The 20,373-nt window shown below is 49.2% G+C and overlaps 2 protein-coding genes across 2 annotated transcripts; one reads left to right on the forward strand and one right to left on the reverse strand.

Moving 5' to 3' along the window:
• Positions 1-1,218: 1,218 nt before the first annotated feature.
• Poldip2 (DNA polymerase delta interacting protein 2) lies at positions 1,219-20,307 on the reverse strand. Its single transcript, XM_077701068.1, has 10 exons — positions 20,155-20,307; positions 19,854-19,914; positions 19,241-19,338; positions 18,568-18,676; positions 13,601-13,670; positions 5,211-5,318; positions 3,797-3,960; positions 3,146-3,271; positions 2,372-2,451; positions 1,219-1,792 (listed from the first exon to the last, which is right to left on the reverse strand). The coding sequence occupies exons 1-10, from the start codon at positions 20,247-20,249 to the stop codon at positions 1,684-1,686; spliced, it is 1,020 nt and encodes a 339-aa protein (XP_077557194.1). The 5' UTR covers positions 20,250-20,307; the 3' UTR covers positions 1,219-1,683.
• LOC144172341 (uncharacterized) lies at positions 7,206-13,488 on the forward strand. The gene is made up of 2 exons (XM_077701100.1): positions 7,206-8,076; positions 13,445-13,488. The coding sequence occupies exons 1-2, from the start codon at positions 7,206-7,208 to the stop codon at positions 13,486-13,488; spliced, it is 915 nt and encodes a 304-aa protein (XP_077557226.1).
• Positions 20,308-20,373: the final 66 nt, after the last annotated feature.

Consider the following 20,373-nt stretch of genomic DNA (forward strand, 5'->3'; position numbering starts at 1 on the left):
GCCAATAAAAAGTGTATTGGGGCTAAGCAAAATCCTGAGAACACTTTTCAGAATTTGGATTACCGTATTTTCCAGTCTATAAGTCGCACTTTTGTATAAGCTGCACCCCCCTCAAAACGGCAGTTTTTCCGGGAAAAAAAAAAAAAAAAGAACATGTCGCACCGGTGTACAAAACACACTTGTTAATCAGGTAAACTCTTAGAGGATATCAGGTAAACTCTTAGAGGATCAGTTCGTTAGAAAGTGTGGTGAAAGTACATGGTTGCAGCGGCGGCTGCCTCTGAACGCATCCCCCGCTAACACGTGCGTCTACTGTCCAAAGTCTAGAGAGAACTAACTTCTCAAAAATGGTTTATTGATACACACAGATAGCATGTACTTACAGACGGCATTTAGGCAAAACCATCGAAGCTTTCTTCCTCCGACTCGCTAACAAATAATTCATTCATTTAGACCATAGAGCTGTGTCTCTTAACGTGTGCCGACATCACGCACCACACAGGCACCTTTTCAAGCGCGGACCATGTGCGGCCACGACGTACCAAATTTATTCCATACATAAGTTGCACTGGTGCATAAGACGCACCAAGAAAAATTTTCAGAAAAAAGCTGCGACTTATACACCGGAAAATACGGTATTGCAAGCTTCTCAAATGCAACCTTAAGTAGCCAGAAGGCGCCAGTGACGGCGACACCACCGTGTGAAAACCACCATTCAATTCCGGGCAAAAGGCGTCTAATTCCATTCTTATTCCATACCTCCAAACGTTGTCTTCATTCCATTCCAGATCTCAAAAGGCGAAATGAATCCGAAATCATTCCGATTCCGGAGTGGTAACTCCGCAACACTGATCACAACAGTCAAGCTGCTTCATCATTGATTTATTAGACACTAAGAGAGCGCTATAATTAAAATTTAGGCACACAATTGGCACCCATGAATCTTGACCTGAGCAACACTGCTTGCAGCTGGTTGAGCATCACAGCGAGCACCTCCTCACCGCCTGTGAGGGGCATGTGTGATTTACCATGGAGGTTTGTACAACAGTGCAAACTTTGCAATGAACCCCCCCAAAATTTTCACCCATAAATGACAAGGTATTGCAAAAGCACTGCTTAGTAGAACCAACATCTGCTCTGTAGCCAGGCAAGCATTGCGATTTGATTATCACTGGCTGTTGCGTACCCTAGGTCAAGAATCCACTGCAACAAAAAGGGGACAGGAAACAACAACCCTCCTTTACTGTATGTCACAATTTCTTGCGGCAGAGCCATGCGGCAAATGGCATGCCTTGTCCAAAGAACGAAACGTCAGTTCTGGCTCCTAAAACCGTGCACGAATTTGCAGCAAACGTAAAGGCATGCAGCCACGCCGTGAGGATACTCGCCACTGACATGTTCATCAACTGGTCGGCCTGTGCGCCGAGTCTTCAATAGTGATGGGTCACCTAGGATGGCCTTGAGGGGTCTGAAGCACAAGTGTGGCTCTCTTCCGCTCCTGAACCACAAGTGCACAGATTGCTTTGTTCTACGGGTGGCCAGGAGGGCTCCTCGCACAGCCCCCTTGGGCAGAGGGGGAGGCCACCTGGCCCGGCACCAGTGCGGGCTTGCTCGACCCCGGCCTGCTCTTCTGGGAACGAGGGCGACCTCCGTTCGACCCGGTCGGGAGGCTGGGGCCAGTGACTAGACGGCTGCCGGTTGGGGGCTCTGCTCCTGCTTGCTTTCCAGCGAGAAGGGCGGGATGCGGCAGTCGAAGGTGAAGCCGTCTTCCCGCTCCATTCGGAACGTGCCCCTGCGAAGGGGAAGGGATGGCGGAAATGCAACAATGTGCCGCTTTTAACAACGCAGTACGGCTTAAAAATTGGGACCTGAACACGCCAAGGGCAAGTTGATTTCCTACTGTCACGCAAGGGCTTGAAACGTTCCACAAGTTCCTTGGCACTCACTTCATCGTGAAAGCTGCTACAGTGTTTGATTAGAGGTCAACAAGCAAGAAGCCTCTGCGCATTGTGGCTTGCAAACCCTCGTGGCAGCAGTGCTTGGTTGCCCTGGTTTCAAATTTACACATCCAAATTTGGGGCCCAAACAGATGTTAGCGCTACACAAAGCATTTGGAGTGTACGGCTTCGAATCAGTTCAGACCAGCAAGGGATCTCGGGAGCGTGGTGCACCCGCAACAGCGTCTTGCCTCCTTCAAAACAACAGCAGCATGCTTAGCCCCGGCGTTGATGTGGCAGGTTCAAGCAGCAGGGAGTGGCTGGGTGCCTAGTTAACATGTCCAGGGAGAACTTTCGAGGCCAAGTTGGGAACAGCCACTGGCCCTCACAAATGCCAACGCTAAGCAGCAGGGTGCACAGGAAGCAGTACCAACCACATGTGCCCGCTGGGTGCCTGTAGGCTCACATGGCTGCTGTACTGGAACGCTGGCTGGGACTTGGACAGGATGGGCTCCTGCAAGAGAGGCAAAGTTCTCCATGTTGCTCCTGACCATTTAAACGTAGAGGTGTGCAAACAAAGACATTTCAGCTCGCACTGTAAACGTAATCTTCGCTTCAAAGGGACTATCTGAGATTGAGGGATTCAGTCTTACGTCCCTACATTTGCATTTTCCCCCTCACATGTTGCCCACCTTGTGGTCTTTTATCTTCAAAGTAATCAAAGTCAAAAATTCACATATGCCTGAATTTAAACCACGAAATTCACACCCACCCACGGGCAATGCTTGCTTGTTTTTGCCATGTGGCTGGGTTACAGATAGCTTGCAGTGTCAGACTAATGAATAGGGTGTGAGAGATAAGCTGACTAAACACAGGTGCTTTGGGGCTCTTTGAAGTAGAAAACGACGACGCTTGGACTTGGCTAGCATCACATGAGCTCCTGGACATCATTTTGCACTGCAGTTTAGCACCTTTGCAGCCCTGTGAGTGTAGCTTTGTAAGTGGAATAAGTTTCTCTGCAGCAATATGTTTGAAAGCTCCGTGAATTTGAATTTGCTATTCTCGCAAAAAACATGAAAACTGAGAATGCTAATTTCAGTGGGTCACCTGTTTTTGGTCATTCACGCTCATTTCACAGTCCCGAGAGAACAACGCATGCACGGCGAAGCGGATGCTCTGGCAGATGTTTTTCGAAGGAGCTGACTGACCTGGCCGACGACGCCCCTCCCTCGGACGGTCTCCAGGGTGCCCGAGAGGCTGAAGATGCGCCAGTGGCGCTCCCTCAGCTGCACAGCCAGCTCCCCCAGGTTCTCCAGGCGGATGCAGTAGCGCCACTGCAGTGGGAAGAGATGGGGCTACTGACTGAACAGGGACTGACGGGGCCAGCTGTATTATAACAGGCACAGGGGACGAGATGAGATGAGGGGATCTAAACAAACCAACATCCCTCAACAAGGCACTTTTTGTAAAGCCCAAGAACAATACCAATATACTCTTTTAGTAACATGGCACTCGGACTGCAGTCATGCATTGCACCTCCAGTGAGGTGCAGCACTGAGGCCCATTCTCAAACCAACATCCTGGGGTATGTCACGAAAACTGTTAAGTGCGCTAAATTTTTGCCTGACACTACTTTCCTCCATGATTTTACACTTACAATGTGACACTGTCATCACACGATAGGGCAGTAAAGCGCAACAATGTTTCAACACTAGGCAAAATGCTTCACCCTCCCGCAAAGGGGACAAGGCATGTAACCTCAAATTGCACCACAGTTGGAACAACAAAAACACCCACGATGGTGGGCCTAGAAACCACCACGCACACGCTGCTCAAAACTTGGCCCCACCGAGACTGACCCAGTAGACGGTGGAGCTCTGGGCGATGCGGCAGCCCATGTAGAAGGGGATGACGGTGATGCGCACGCCCTCGGTGGTCTCCCGGTGCACGTCGGACAGCTCCAGCCACGGGTGGTTCTTCTCCTGCCACGCCCGCAGCGTGTCCTTGGCCGAGAACGGCGGGTCTGCACACACCAGTGGGTCACCCACAGGTAAATAAATGGCTGGGGTGGGAAGGGGCACACCCTTTGCCTTTGCCTGACACTTTATCTCGGGATATTCCAAGCCCTTAGCCAAGAGCAATCCCTGTTGTCCCTGTCGCCCTAGAATGGGAGCTGCCCAACTACTACACAAATGGCATGCTGATGCTCGGTACTCCAGTGCCAGTCCCTAACTTAGCAGAACTGCCGTTCTGAGAGAGGCGAGAAGCCTCCACTTTTCAGGCCACGCCAGTTCTTTCTACGCTCTGTCATCGGCAGCCACATCAGCATTGCACTCGCTTCAACCAAGCTCAGCTGGAACTTGCACTTTTGGCATGGTGCAAGCATTCACCAGGGCACAACAGTAACGTCTTTATTCGCCACAGGGATTGCATTGCTCCCAGTGAGGCATGAAGCTTGACAAATGCCACGCATCTGCTTTGCCACACTATCGGGCAGCTCAGTCTGCTGTCCAGTTAGGTGGCTGGAAACACAGCTGAGTCGTGCTCTGCATGCTTCTCAGTGCAGCCGTGCATGTGCAAATGCTTCTGCACAAGCGGTCCGCTGCAACGTCACTTTCACTTGGCTGTAAGGGCCACCGCTTGCTCAATTTCAGCCTCAACATCGCTGTCTTTTGCTGGTCACTTGTGGCACACCTGTGCATATTTCGGGCGACATGTTTTTACCTTCCCGAGTTTTTGGTCGGATTACATAAAAATAAAGGCATAAATTTTCACTGCCGTGCACTGACAGACACCAACTGCTTCAATTCAAGCGCGATGTGACATTATTTTCATCTGGCAGCACAAAATAAAACGAACAAGGTCAGGAGGCCAGAAGAAACACTGCCAGCTAGGACAGAAGAATTCTTGCAAGCCAGTTCACTCTGGCTGCCCCTGTCGCTTCATTTCTGCGGTACCGAATGAACCAGCCCAAGTCCCCATGGTACTAGCTGCCCCTACTCTATTACTCCTGCGCAGATTTGACTTCAAAAGGGGACCAAATTATCATTTAACCGCCAGATCTGAAGCAACATTAGATACATACGTGAACTGGGAAACTGCAAGGTATTGATTACACATAATCTTTCCATAATAAACACAACAGCCAACCCTGGTGTGTGCTTCACAAAGCAGGTTAAACCAGCGCTGTCGATTCAACTTGCAATGCACTTACAGCAGTTGTAAGCAAAGCCAAGACAGCTATCTACCTCTCGAGTCACGAGTCCCACCCACCTTTGTCCGGTTCACAGACGAGGAACTTGTCGAAGAGCTCATGCTGCAGGGGCTGCTTTTCGGTGGACGTGTACGGCAGGATGTCTTCGTGGGCGACATAGTCCAGCCCTGCATCGGAAATCGAGAGGGGAATAATCTTGGATGGCACTGCGTGTCATTTGACAGGCACCTTCCTCTCAGTGGCCACCAGATAGTTGTGTTGCCGCTAGCAGTGCCCCAGGGTCAAAGTGTGAACAATGTTCCATGCTCCCTATATGGCCAGAGTGTGGGAAACAAACGCATCTAAAGAGCAAAGCCAGATGGGGTGCCCCGACGATCACAGCCCTCCAGACACAAAAGTGAATGAATAAACCTTGGTTTATTCAGTAAAGCATGGGAAGGAATGTTTTACGATTATTGGGCCAGCACTCGTAATGGCAGCACTTGCGTTAGTTGTGAGACTGCAGCATTTACCACTGGCACACAATTAACACTTTCATGCTTCCTTGTTTTTGAAGACAGCCTCTGTAGTGTTGTACCTAACCCAAGCAATGTGCAAATCAAACTTATGGCCTACTCAGCAACACATAACAAAAGCGGAAAAAAAAAGCATTCTTTTTGTGTATGCCCTATAAGTTGGTGGTCTTACCCGCCCTAGATTACTTTAAGCTGCAGATCGTAGCTAAAATCAGCACAACTACGTCAGTCATGACTCCTTGACACCAACCATGCACAAATAACCTGCAGATGCCCGCAACATAATTTAGGACAAAGTTAACGCTTGTTTTAACCTGAACAGAGCTGGTAATTGTTTTTTATTTCAATTAAAGCATTAAAACACTATACTGCCCCCCCTAAAAGCTACACCAGAGTCCTTCAATGCTTTTCCGGTCATGAAACTCCCCCCGAAGTTTCGTTTGGGGACGAAGGCGAGGGGCGCCACCGCAGATCAGAGGGCATCGGGTGGCCGCCGCTGTTCCATGCATGCAGCAGCGCGCTGCAGAACCTGCACCCACCTCTGGTGGCACTTTCTCAATAGAAAGCGTTGTTGGCAATTGTGCCCTCAATTGTTGCTACAAAACAAAGCTGGCAGGAAAGTCTTATAATTGCAGCCCTTAATGGGGAAGCCATATGTGGCAGAAGGCACGCTCAAAACTCGACTTGTGTCTAAATTTGGTTCCGAGAGATTTCTCACAAGTCTCCACGCATGGGAGAGTTTAGAGGGAGTTGCATTACAAGATGGTGTAAATTCTTTCCTGACCTTCCACCATGCTCCTCATAGACTTGCCCAGCTGCAGCCCTCAACCTTGAAAATCGATTTCACAGCATGGCTGTCGCAGCGCTCTGGAAATGGCACTGCTCGCATCTAGAGAGAATTCACGTGCGTCGAAACCTAAATAGCTTGGCCGTGGTGCTCCGTGCTTGCATGCTGTAGGTGTCGAGGTTCGAGACATTTTCTTTTAACCCCCAGTGAGGTGGATATAGTGAGTGATATACGGAACTATTTTCTGAGACCTGCTAAGACTGACCGAACCCCATGCGAAAAGCAGGTGAGACATATCGAAGCGGTGTGAAAGGAAACATTTTCGTGGGTGGACAGTAATATAATATAATATATATATATATATATATATATTGTCACGTGTTGTATAAGAAAGGGCACACGCAACGGTCGACGACGAGGAAGAAGAAACGGAATCTTCGTCTTCGGATCGCGCGCTGGGCCCGGTCCCTCGGTTCTCGAGCTTTAGGTTAGACCCTTGGCTGTAGCCGTTTGGTCTTTTGTGCCTCATTAAAAACCCCTACCACCCGGAGCACGCATTCACTGTACGCTACACTGGTGGAGGTGCTGGGTACAACCACCTGATGTCCAGGACCCCTCCTGGGAGCCCGGTACGGCCACGCTTTGTTGACACCCCGGTTCATCGGATTAGCCGCCGCCAACTCGGCCTGTCTCCTGAGTACGGCCTCCTTTCCAGCGACGCGCCGAGACGCCAAGTGGTTCAACCGCAAGTAATGACGCAACCAGTTGCCTCTCAGGTAACGCTTCACCAGCCGCGCACTCCTGCCGTCTTCCATGGTGAAGCGTTCGAAGACGTAGAGGACTGGCTGGAGCAGTTTGAGCGTGTCGCGTCGTTCAACCAGTGGAACCCTCAACAAAAACTTGGGCATGTGTACTACTCGCTGGACGACGGCGCCAGGACCTGGTACGAAAACCGAGAGGCGAGAGGTGAATTGTCGACGTGGGATGAATTTCGGCGGGAGCTTCTAGAGTCGTTTGCCTGCACAGACCGCCGAGAGCTCGCCCAGCGACTTCTGGAATCCCGCATTCAAAAGCCCAACGAAACGGTCGCAATGTTCGCGGAGGACATGGCTCGCCTATTTCGGAGAGCCGACCCCGATATGTCCGAGCCGAAAAAGCTGCGACACCTAATGCACGGTGTAAAAGAGCAGCTGTTCTCTGGCCTCGTGCGAAATCCTCCTCGTACTGTAAAGGATTTCATCAAAGAGGCGACAGCCATCGAGCGAGCCCTGCAGGAGCGGTGCCGACAGTACAACCGTGGGGCCGGCAGATCCTCCAGCCCAACTGGCACTGTGGTGACTGCTGCGTCCACCGATGGATCACTGCGGCAGCTCGTCCGATCTATCGTTCGGGAGGAGTTGCAGCTGCACGGACTCGTTCCTCCCGGGCCGGCGTCTGCATCAGTCGTCGACATCGTGCGCCAAGAAATCAGGCAGGCCTTAACGTTTGCAGCCCCGGAACAACAGCCACAGCCGCTCCAAGCAGGCTATGCGTCGGCAGTGCGTCGCCAACCGCCTCCTGCGAGCGCCCCAGCGCCCAACTGTATGCCTCAAGCCGACGTGTGTCCCCAGGCAGCGGCCGCCGGTACACGCCCCTGGCCGTCGGGAAATTCATTCCGAGGACAAGTGCGGAAGACTGACCTCTGGCGTACCAGTGACAACCGGCCCCTATGCTACCACTGTGGCGAAGCAGGCCATGTTTACCGCCGTTGCCCGTACCGCGAGGTTGGCCTTCCCGGATTTTCTCCTGCTGCTTCCCGGCCTCGCTTCGGGCAAAGACCTGCTGCAATCGAAGACTTCCTCGCTGGTCGCCGAAATGCCTCGCCCTCGCCGTCCCGCCGATATAGATCACCGTCCCCGGGGAACGACGCTCCACTTAGCCGCCGCGACGCTACAGATATGCCGAGGGGAAGATCCCCAAGCCCAGGCGGGGAAACTAGAAGCAGCAACTCCGGGAGGCAGGGTTGCTGATAGCATAACCCCGCAAGACCTTCGAAATCATGCGAAGCCGCCGAAGGAAAACACGACGACGAGAGTGACTATCGCCGATGGTGGAAGCGCCGATCTTGTCGTATCTTTGGATGGACATGAAGTTGTTTCCCTTGTTGATACCGGAGCGGATTACTCGATCATTAGCCTGACCCTCGCTGATCGGTTGAAAAAGGTTAAGACGCCATGGCCTAAGATTCAAATTCGCACTGCTGGGGGCCACTTAATGACGCCGGTGGGGAAGTGCACTGGCAGGATCAGCATAGGAGACGCTACTTTTGTCGGCACTTTCGTGGTCCTAGCAGACAGAGTGCTGCCGGGAGCTCATTTTAGGAATGGACTTTTTAAGAGAATATAACGCTGTCATCGATGTGGGCGAGCGCTTAATCACCTTATCGCCGAGCCCCCGCCTGCCGGAAAGCGAAGAATGTCGCTCATTGTTGCGGGTTATCGACGACGACGTCAACATACCGCCGCGCTCCTGCATGCTTGTATCCGTCAACTGCGACGTGCGAAGCACTGTAGACGGCATCGCAGAACGTGTCGATGCGCTTTTATTCAGTCGCGGCGTTGCAGTTGCCCGAGGTGTCGTGCACTTAGTCGACGGCAAAGCGGAGTTATTGCTGACAAATTTCAGTAATGAGCACCAACACGTCGCCAAACATACTGCAGTCGCCTTTTTCGAGGACATTCCTGGCGGTGACGAAGACTGCTTCGCCTTACAAGGCACCCCGCCTGGCGAGAGCAGTCTCGCTCCCGCGATTGATGTCAACCCCAGCTTGCCGTTCACGCAGCGCCAAGAACTCCGCGAACTGCTCATGAAGTTTATGGATTGCTTCTCTTCGACATCTGCGGTCCGACAGACGCCACTCACAAAGCATCGTATCATCACTGATGACGCAGTAAGACCTCTTCGCCAAAATCCCTATCGTGTGTCTACCAAGGAACGTGAAGCAATTCGTAGCTAAGTGGAACAAATGTTGCAAGACGATGTCATTCAGCCATCTCGAAGTCCGTGGGCGTCGCCCGTCGTTTTGGTTAAAAAGAAGGATGGCACTTTACGGTTTTGCGTAGATTACAGGAAGCTAAACCAAGTGACCAAAAAAGACGTCTATCCGTTGCCCCGAATCGACGACTCTCTAGACCGGCTTCGCCACGCCCGTTACTTTTCCTCCATGGATTTAAAGAGCGGGTATTGGCAGATCGAGGTAGATGAGCGCGACCGCGAGAAGACCGCCTTCATAACACCGGATGGTCTTTTCGAGTTTAAGGTCCTGCCCTTTGGTTTGTGTTCGGCGCCAGCAACATTCCAGAGAATGATGGACACTGTCTTGTCCGGCCTCAAGTGGCAGACATGCCTCGTGTACCTGGATGATGTCATCGTTTTCTCGTCAACATTTGAAGAACACGTGAAACGACTATCTTCAGTACTTCGTGCCGTACGAGCCGCCGGTCTTACCTTGAAAGCGGAAAAGTGTCATTTTGGTTATGAGAAGCTCCGTTTCCTCGGCCACGTTGTCAGCAACGCCGGCGTCACACCCGACCCTGAAAAGGTAGCCGCTATCTCCAATTTCCCGACGCCCAAGGACAAAAGGGCCCTGCGGCGATTTCTAGGCCTGTGTTCTTATTACCGGCGCTTCATTGAAAATTTCGCACACATCGCGGCTCCACTAACCTGCCTTACCCGTAACGACGTCGCCTTCGTATGGACCAATGAGCAGCACGATTCTTTCGAGGACCTGCGCCGGCGTTTGCAAGAGCCACCTGTACTCACCCATTTTGATGAGGACGCTGCAACCACCATTCATACTGATGCCAGCAACGTAGGTCTAGGCGCCGTTCTTACCCAATGGCAAGACGGTGCTGAAAGAGTTGTTGCGTATGCAAGCAGGACATTGTCCCGTGCGGAGACCAACTATTCGGCCACCGAGAAGGAATGTCTGGCTGTTGTATGGGCGGTCTTGAAATTCCGCCCGTACCTTTACGGCCGTCCCTTCAAGGTAGTGAGCGACCACCACTCACTTTGTTGGTTGGCCAATTTAAAAAACCCCACTGGTCGCCTAGCCCGCTGGAGCCTGCGACTTCAGGAGTTTGATCTGACGGTAGTCTATAAGTCAGGAAAACATCATTCTGATGCAGACTGCCTGTCCCGAGCCCCGGTCGAGCGCCCCGGCACTGAAGATGAAGACGACACGGCTTTTCTGGGAGCAATCGACGCCCAAACGTTGTGTAAACAACAGAGGCAAGACACCGAGCTGCAACCACTTGTGAACTTTTTGGAAGGCCGCTCTACACGGAAGCCCAAGCTCTTCGCACGTGGCCTAAAGTTCTTTTGTTTACGGAACAATATCCTTTATAAACGCAACTTTGGTCCAAATGGCAGAGCCTACCTTTTAGTAGTCCCTGCGTGTCTTCGCCGCGACATACTACAGGCCTGTCATGACGAGCCGACTGCGGGTCACCTTGGTTACGCGCGTACAACTTCCCGAATCAAGCAGAACTACTACTGGCCGAAGCTTCCTGCGACAGTGAAACACTACATCCGCACCTGCCGCGAATGTCAGCGACGGAAAACACCGCCTGGACGCCCAGCTGGTTTACTGCAACCTGTACAAATACCGAAAACACCTTTCCAACAGATCGGCATAGACTTTTTGGGCCCCTTCCCAACCTCCTCTTCGGGAAATAAGTGGATAATCGTCGCGACCGATTACCTTACCAGATACACCGAAACAAAAGCTCTTCAGCGTTGCACTGCGCTCGACGTGGCTCAATTCTACATGGACAACATTGTTCTGCGCCATGGAGCACCAGAAATTTTGATCACGGACAGGGGAACCGCATTCAACTCGGCGTTGGTACGCGCCATCATGGATCTCACCGGTACTTCACACCGAAAATCTACGGCCTACCACCCACAGACGAACGGCCTGACCGAGCGCTTGAACAAAACCATTGCAGACATGCTAAGCATGTACGTCGACTTAGAACACAAAAATTGGGACGCAATTCTCGCATACGTGACGTTTGCCTACAACACGGCCCGGCAAGAAACCACGCGCATGACGCCATTCGCTCTCCTGTACGGACGCGAGGCAACAACGATGCTGGCTGCCATGCTCCCACACGACCACGGAAATGCCGACGAGACTGCGCAAGCGATCGCGCAGCGCGCCGAAGAGGCGCGGCAGCTCGCCCGGTATCGCATCAGAAAACAGCAGGTGCAGGATTCCTCTCTTTACAACGCTTGTCACAGGCACGCTTCCTTCGAGCCTGGCGACTATGTATGGGTGTGGACCCCCATCCGACGTCGAGGGCTAAGCGAAAAACTTCTGAAACGCTATTTTGGACCCTACAGAGTTCTGAAACAACTGAGTGACGTCACGTACGCAGTGATTCCGGAAGACGGTGTTCCATCCCGGCGTCGCCAACGCCGGTCGGAAGTGGTCCACATCGTCCGCATGAAGCCTTACTTCGCAAGAACGTGACACGCCCATACTGGATCGCTGTTTCACCACAACTTCATGCGAGCATCGGGACGATGCTTCCCCTGGGGGGGAGGTAAATGTCAGTGTAGCGTACAGTGAATGCGTGCTCCGGGTGGTAGGGGTTTTTAATGAGGCACAAAAGACCAAACGGCTACAGCCAAGGGTCTAACCTAAAGCTCGAGAACCGAGGGACCGGGCCCAGCGCGCGATCCGAAGACGAAGATTCCGTTTCTTCTTCCTCGTCGTCGACCGTTGCGTGTGCCCTTTCTTATACAACACGTGACAATATATATATATATATTTATCTTTAGCTCCCTTCGGACTAAGCTTCTTGAATGCTTTCCTTTGACACATCATTGAGGTGCAGTGCCGTGTCATAGTGCACTTTTTCAAAACGCTGAAAGCCTTGGCAGGCATTACTGAACACTACAAACAGGGATTACTCCCGCAAGTGCCTCTGGTTTCTGATGGAAACAATTGTTAGTTGTAGAACTCACATTCAGAATGGTAACAGCAGTTCGAGCATTTTTTAATAATTCTTGGCTTTGTAAATTGCTCATTAAGCGTGCAGTCACAGAAACTCATTCACAGCAAACATTTATATATTCATTTTTATATAGTTATTTTACATAAGATATTAACATAGTTTACATAGTTACAGGCATATTCTGACGAGGCCTTTTGTATAGCAAAGTAATTTCTGGCCTATTAACCCCCGAAACAAAAGTCACCCCAGTGATAAAAAAGAAAACCATATCTGCAAAACAAATACGCAGTCGTTTTAAGAGCTCCTTTTACAGTACGGCAATATGCCTGATTACACAGCAACCAACGCACCCCCCCCCCCCCCCCCCCCAAGGCAAAGAAAACCGAAAGAGAAAATAATGCTTTAAAAAAATCTGCACTGCAGCTCTCACTGGCTTGACTTAACCTTCACTCACTGGGAATTATGAGCGAACTGCTGTCCTCAAAACATTATTCTTTTTGCGAGATAAAATTGCAGGAAGCACTTTAAAAAAGTACATCTTTTCTGCTGTTGTCCCCACAAAATGCAATGTGCATCCTGTATTGCAGCAGTCGTTCAATTGCCCAGGAGTATGCTCTCCAAGATGTCCGCGCACACATCGACACGCTATTTATTTCCATTCATGACGCATTCGGCAAGCTGGAGTGAAAATGTCTTTCTACATATGCGGACATGTAGTAAATAAAAGCTGAATTCCCTAACTTTTTTTCCGGGAATGGTGCACTTTTATCTCCCACGCAGCTCAAGTGAAATAGCGCCGCTTTGCCGTTTCCTCTCTAGCCAGATTGGCAGGCAGGAATGCAGTAACGGAATGACTGTCCACACAAAATTTTTCGGCACCCACAAAATGCGAAGTAAAAGTACATTTTAGCAGCCCACGACAACTAAAGCGAATGCAATATCGCGGCGGGCGTCCAGTCCCTGCTGAACGCCCTCCAACCACTTCCCAGGCTGCCCTTCGATCAACGCTAGCGCCGCGGCGCGGCCTCCTTGAGCAGCGCACGAAGCTCTCCCATGACGTTATGGGGGAGTTTCATGACCAGAAAAGTATCGAGGGACTGTGGTTACACCTAGAAATGCTGAACCAACAGAGGATATAGGCCCACCTGGGATGGCGTAGAGAGAGCGGCTGTTATCTTGATTGCCTAGAAACGTTACGGCCTCTGTCTGTGTCCTCTGAAAAGAAAAGGGAATAGAAATGCGGTCACTTTTTAAGTGCACAGCACTTTAGGGGCCTGGCCTGCCATCGTAGCTTGTCCCCAGTCATGCTATCTAGCCACCGCAGTCACGCGGCGTCATGGACTCAAACTAAGTCCCATGGCATCACACACTCAAACAGAGGTTTCGAAAAGATACCCGCTTGTCCCTTGATTCATCACTTCAGCCAAGAGTTATGAAGATACTTGATCAAAAGGTTTATATTAGCAGAACCGTTCGAGACTCCTGGAACCGCTGGAACTGGTCATACATCTCCCCATTATTTAGCGCAAAGAAAACTGCACGTACATTTGAGGCAAAGTATATCTAGTGAACCGGCAGTTCCCACGTCCATTTAGTTAGGAATGGTCATTGGGTTGGTTTTTACGATAGTAAGTGAAGAAAGTGGCCACCGAAGAAAAAAAAAAAGCGACATGTTCAAAATAGCGCAGAAAGGCTCCAGCATGTGCGAGATGAAAGCAAGCACAAAAAGAAAATAACTCCCACTCGTGCTGTTCCAGGCACAATAAGAATCAAAAGACAAACAAAAGGATGCGAGCTGTCCCAGGATAAGGCGCGCGAGAGCCTGCGACGACAGGAAAATTGAATTGAATTAAACCAACCTCTGTTCGATTTGTCAAGAGAGGAGTGAAAGAGAGGGGAAGAGCGTGAGAGTGGTAGCAAACAGTGAAGAATGGCACCACAGCCCATATGGCAAATCACTGCTCTGCATTTATGACAGCTTTCATGTTGAGTGGAACTGCTTTAATTGTATTTTTCAGGGTTTAATTAAGTGCAGGGTTTTTATGAAACAAAGTTTCTACAGAATGTACACTCAGGGGGTGACTGCACTTATGAGTCACGATACCAAACAATAAGAACAAACAACGCTACGGGGTCAGTAGGTAGCACCAGCCACGGTACAAAATCAAGTCCTAATTGTTCCCCCCAGATTGATCTCCCACACATTTGAAGGATGTGCTCAGTTAACCATTTGAGCAACACTCACTACCTTTCGACAGAAACAGGCTCACTCAGAGCAAGTCGAAACTCACGAGTGTGTCGCAGAGGAATAAATAACGAAGCACACATGGCTTTTATCACCTTAATGCATGTACCTGATATCGATAGGAAAGAGAAACAGGCACAGAGGAATGCTAGGAATGGGAAATCATGTGGAAGGAAGGGAGATACCTCATTTACACAATTCATGTCCGAATCATGGGCGAGGAAGTGGGGAGGACAAAGTGGAGAGGATAATGAAGAAGGGAGAGGGAGGATGCGGGCGGAAATGAAAGAGAGGGGCATTTGCGGGGCAGTGGTTGCTGAAGCATTTTTGTCTTCAAACATCCCTCTCAGTGAAGCAAGCAGGTGAGCGGGCAATGTTTTAACAGCGGAGTTGCTGTTACTGGCCGTAAGTTCAGTAGTATTGCAGAAAACTACCCGAAAGGAACGCTATCGCACAGCTGTCGCAATACCCGCTACAAAAATGGAAAGCGTTCGCAGAAAGACCCACACCGGAACCGTCGCAACACCTGGTCGAACAATAAGCCACGTCACAGCGCGCGCCTCTCGGTTAGTCTTCGTGTTGGCATGCGCATGCACTCAATATCATAGACGAGCCCTTCGCGAGGCAGCATCTTCCCAGTGACTTAGCATCCACCACTCGCGAAGACGACGACTTCTTCAATGCATACGACGGTGACGACGACTAGGACTACGGAATAAACAATGAAACTGAACTATGTGTCCGTCAGTGCTCACCTACAGCCTCGCCATTCAAGTATTGCGCGTGAATGCAAGCTTCCCCGAATTTCTCAACTGGACCTGGCAGCAGCCAAAAACCCGGGTACGTGCCGTAGGCCCTCAGGTCTGTTCCACCAAAGTACTGACCATGTAGGTGCTGCTCTGCCCTGGTAACTGCTGTGTGAACTCCAATGCAATCACACTGCTAAGGAGGCAGAGGCCACATCGACATGGCCATGGAAAACACAGCAAAAATAATATGCACGAACGATGGGGGCTCTTCAAGCATGTGCGGAAAAGAATACAATGAGAGTAAGGCAAGCACCTGCCATGTACAAGACAAAGTCATGTGCAAAAATTATTGCTAAAAGGCACGTAGGCTATTATTAACTAAAATGGTAGTTTTGCATGGATCCCAGTAATGTTCTCAAATCAGACACCAGATGTCAGAAAAGCAACAGGCAAGAGGTATAACAGCATTCTTCTATTCTGCCATGGAGTCTCTTGAACAATGATGACATTTTCTGGTAACTACATAACTTGTACACTTTCAGCATGTGTCTCAGAATGGTAAAATCACTGGCTAGCTGGTAATCCACAGTGCGAGTGTTCGCATCAATTAACACTACATTCTCCTTATTCAGAACATAAAGCACCACAAGGTACTTTTTCAGACCACAAAACTACGGTGCGTGCAGTAACTTGATTAGTGATTACCCATTCTCCAAGACGTAGCATCATGGCCGTACAAACTGCTCAAAAGTTACCAGTGACCTATGATCCTCCTGGACCTACTAACATGCCCATTAGAAAAAGGCTGCAGCACACTCTTTACCACTGACCGATGATAGCTGCTAGTGTAGCTATCCTGTGAACCACAGCTGTACAAAAAGCTTTTCACGGTCAATCCCGGCTGCAAGTTTACAGAAGTAATATTCCCTCAGCACTGCCTGTTTCAGCACTCGATAAGGAAGTGTGTGTCAAACGTGAAGAAGTTGCTAGAGAATGCTGCAGAGCTCAGCTGAACAAACTACAGCCAATCGCAATTTGGAAAAGAATCAGAGGGGGTCGAGGCAACCCATACTACCACAAACTGCTTTGCACAAGCAGAGCCCTTCCGAATTGCAAATGCCGGGTGCCATCAACAAGCACCTAATCTGACCCATACACCAGAAATTAAGTTGTTCCTTCCTTTTGCATCGTCCCGATTAATTTCAGCATACGATGCATTCTGAAATGAATTGCAAGTTGCAGTGGAACATGACTAATGGTCAAAGGCCATGATAGCTCTTGTCAGTCCTTGTGTTCAGTAGCACTGCGATGTGAATGTTGCTGTTGCATTTAACATCACAGCACTCATCCTGCCATATACCTCACCTAGGTTCCCTGAATGCACTTGTAGCGATGGTTAAGTGGCTAAGGCATTGTGCGGCTGAGCCCAAAGATGCAAGTTCGATTCCTAGCCGTGGCAGCCGTTTTCTTAACAGAGGCGAAAAATGAAAATGCCCATGCGCCAAGATTTCAACACACGCTGAAAATCCCCAGGTGGTCAAAATTAATCACAAGTGCTCCACTACTACATGCCTCATAGCCTACGTGCAGCTTCGTTGCATTAAAGGGGCCTCGAAGACAAAATTAAGCTCTTTCCAGTTAGAAACAACTAGCCTTTTGTAACCCATTCAGCTTTATTCAGTCATGAAAGATAATTTTTTTAGCTGAACAAAATGCAAGATATATTGAAAAGCTTTCAAATTATGCCCTACAGTGATGTAATATAGGCCAGCACTAAAACCACTGTTTTCAGTGTGTTCACTGCACATTAGCATCCAACTGATACGATCAGATGGAACACTACAGACCCAACTACAATTGCCCAGCCATGTTTCTTGGCGGTGGTTTACATCGGCAGTCGCCACTCACACAAACACGACCCTGTGATGCCAAAAAAAATGCCCTAAAAGTAACTGGGGAGTCGCCACAGCTTTATACATTTCTTTAAGGGGGGAGGGACACTGGTCTTGAGGACCAAAAATTTGCCAAAATATCAATTTTCTGTATTAATTTTATTTGCAGTCTATAGGTCCCAAAGAATGTACCTGCAAAATATTATAGCTGTGCCATAAGTATTTACAAAGCTGTCGCCATTTGAAGTTGGCTAAATGGCCATTTTCCCCTGCGTTTTCCAACTTCGTGCCTTGTTTTCTCAAAACCAGTTTTTTTCCCATGATGTCAACTGTCGGGTACAAAATCTTGAGATGTAATGGTCAGATTTGCGTCATTCTTGCTGCATTCGAAAGCTTAAGAACTGAACAGTGCAATAAAACCACAAAAATTAAGAATTTCTTTATACTAGTACAATTTTTTATGCATTTTGTTTTACAAAAACATTGATAATTGATGACCTGACATTTAATAAATCTACAGCAATTGCGCAAACAGTGATAAAATAAGTGCTGTGGTATAGTTGCACTCCCTGGTCCTTCGAGGGCACAAAGGAACAAAAATTATTCAAGTATATCATAAGCAAATAACTAAAAACTGCCCGAAATGGAATGACATAACATGTTGCACAACTCTGAACTTAGACTATATAGACGAAAACTGACTGCATATTTGTGCTCAAGATGTTAAAACACACTTCATGTGCAAATTTCAAGGAGATTGGTTCAAAAATAACAAAAATGTCTTTAAGACCAGTGTCCCCCTTAATATCTCGGTTATTTGCTTGAAGTTTGCGATAAACTTGGTGTTATTGTTATAAGGCCGAAGCAGCTAATATTTTAAATGAGCCAAACTTGTATTTTGTCTTCATGGCCCCTTGAAACCCTCCAAACTGGCCTGAATGTGACATGCTTCCCATTCAAGCAAGTCCCCTCTTCTGCACCTTATGATGATTGATTGATTGTAAGGTTTAACGCGCCAATGACGCAGGCAATGAGGCGCGCTGTAGTGGAGGGCTCCGAATTAATTTGGACCACCTGGGGATCCTTAATTACCGTGCACCGAAATCAGGTGCACACGGGCGTTTTTGCTTTTCGCCTCCATCAGAAAAGCGGCCGCCGCGGTCAGCAATCGAACCCGTGTCCACCTTATGATGATGCCTCATCTAAACTGGGTAACCAAGCCTCACCACATAGGGGCAGTCTCTGGAGTCGATGAGCACCTGGTAGTAGGTGTGTGTCTTGCCCTTCACCTCCCGACCGACATGGTTGAAGCCATCGCTGGCTTCCTCCGAGCCCCTGCAACAGAGAACAACAGGGCGTGATTGCCAACGCTACTTGCCGGACTTGCAACTTTTCCGAGTAACGGTCAGCCTGCAACATTTCCACTGGCAATCACTTTTCAGATTCACTGGAAAATTGACAATGAGCCCATTCGCATCTAATACGTGTATGCATTCACTGGCCAGATACTGTGCGTGGCAGTTTCCAGCTGTGGTTGACGGGAGTCTGTGCACTTTGCAACCGTACACACGTGGACAGCGATCCCTGATCCATTCATAAAGCATCCAAACTTCACGAAAAAAAAAAGGACTCTTTAGGTAACACCCATGGTTCAGAGTTTCAACGCCGTAAACGTACATATGCTGCAGCCCCAAAGTTTGGGATACAGATGTGCACCCGAGCCAATATGGCCAAAGAAAGGGGCATCTGCTTTCATTTCAAAATTTTCATTCAGGGAAATACCTTTATATTTAGACGATTAGAAAAAAAAGCATGCCAATACGCAGTTTACAGAGATGGCCGTCAGCTCATGTTGCATTTTCTTATGGGCGGGTTCGTTAGGAAGGTTTTAGAACTTACTCCGAGTTCTTCTTGCTGGGGACGTCACGGTCGTATACTCTGGCCATCCACGGAAACAGGGTGATTCCACGGTAGCCAAAGATCCGGTGCAGGAAGACCTGTCCAAAGAGTGCAGGCGGCCTCACTCGTAACCCCACCACGGCCTGAATTTTCCGCCCGACACAACCTGTGCTTGTTTACTATTATCAGTGCGAACGTGGGCAACTGAAATCACTCTCAATCATGCCAGCAAGGCTTGCGGAAGAAATGAATGCTGATTCCAAAAATTACCCGTCTGCACAATGTCAGTTGGGGCGCGAACAAGTTTTAAGCCGGTAGTGGCCATTACGAAGCGCCGTCGCTGCAGAAACACGATGTTTCTAACTGCGATATCAACGTCACACGTGAATACATGCAGAAGTTCTGACATTAAAGGACTCTCGTACTAGTTTGATAAGCATGCATTATTTTACCAGCATAGATTTTACCAGCTGGGGTTTCGTTCGGTTTTACTAGTTAAAAGTTACGAAATACGGCTGAAAACTTCGCGCTTCTCGCGAGACTACAGCCTATGGACTGCGAGCGCATAACCGCGATTCGCGCAGGTGGACAGAATTCGGGGCAGAGTAGTTACCTGTCCGGTGTCATACTTTCCTTCCAATTTAGGAGTTTCCAGGCGGCCCACTTCGGCGAGTCTGCAACATGATGTTTGCGTAAATTAATATACTGGTCCCATGCTTAATGCTCTAACAATGCGCAACGACGCTACAAAATTGTCCGAAGGAGGAGCAAACTGAGCCACCACGTATCACCTGTTAGTCAAGCTAGATCAGCAAGCGATGGCATTACCCAATTCCACCGCTGTTGTGTATTTAGGACTGGTACGGGCGCACCAGGCATGGAAGATAAATCACCGCTAAGCTCAAAAAGCCTACCTTGTGTAGCTAACTTGCGAAGCATGCTTCCACGAATAACTAGTACAGAAAATTTGTCTGCAGGAGCCGGAAATTTTGGTGAAGACAGCGGCCATATCGAATGCTTACACGAGCGATGCGGCTGCTTGTATTCCGTAAAAACACGCACGATTGTACCATAACTTGTATTTAATGTTAGCAAAATTTATAATTTATCTATTTATTACTTATTTTATTCTT

Source organism: Haemaphysalis longicornis, unplaced genomic scaffold (genome assembly GCF_048455015.1).
Source record: "Haemaphysalis longicornis isolate Haplotype H1 unplaced genomic scaffold, Haemaphysalis longicornis Haplotype H1 scaffold_20, whole genome shotgun sequence".
NCBI lineage: Eukaryota > Metazoa > Arthropoda > Arachnida > Ixodida > Ixodidae > Haemaphysalis > Haemaphysalis longicornis.

Bases quoted from the DNA above. Each gene is read 5' to 3' on its own strand.
- LOC144172341 (XM_077701100.1), top strand. From the start codon at position 7,206: ATGACGCAACCAGTTGCCTCTCAGGTAACGCTTCACCAGCCGCGCACT. The intron at 8,077-13,444 runs GTACACGCCCCT...ACCACTTCCCAG, and splicing joins TCCCCAGGCAGCGGCCGCCG to GCTGCCCTTCGATCAACGCT.
- Poldip2 (XM_077701068.1), bottom strand. From the start codon at position 20,249: ATGGCCGCTGTCTTCACCAAAATTTCCGGCTCCTGCAGACAAATTTTC. The intron at 3,961-5,210 runs GTGGGTGGGACT...TGGTGTGTGCAG, and splicing joins CGTCTGTGAACCGGACAAAG to ACCCGCCGTTCTCGGCCAAG. The intron at 2,452-3,145 runs GTCAGTCAGCTC...CCTCTCTTGCAG, and splicing joins GGAGGGGCGTCGTCGGCCAG to GAGCCCATCCTGTCCAAGTC.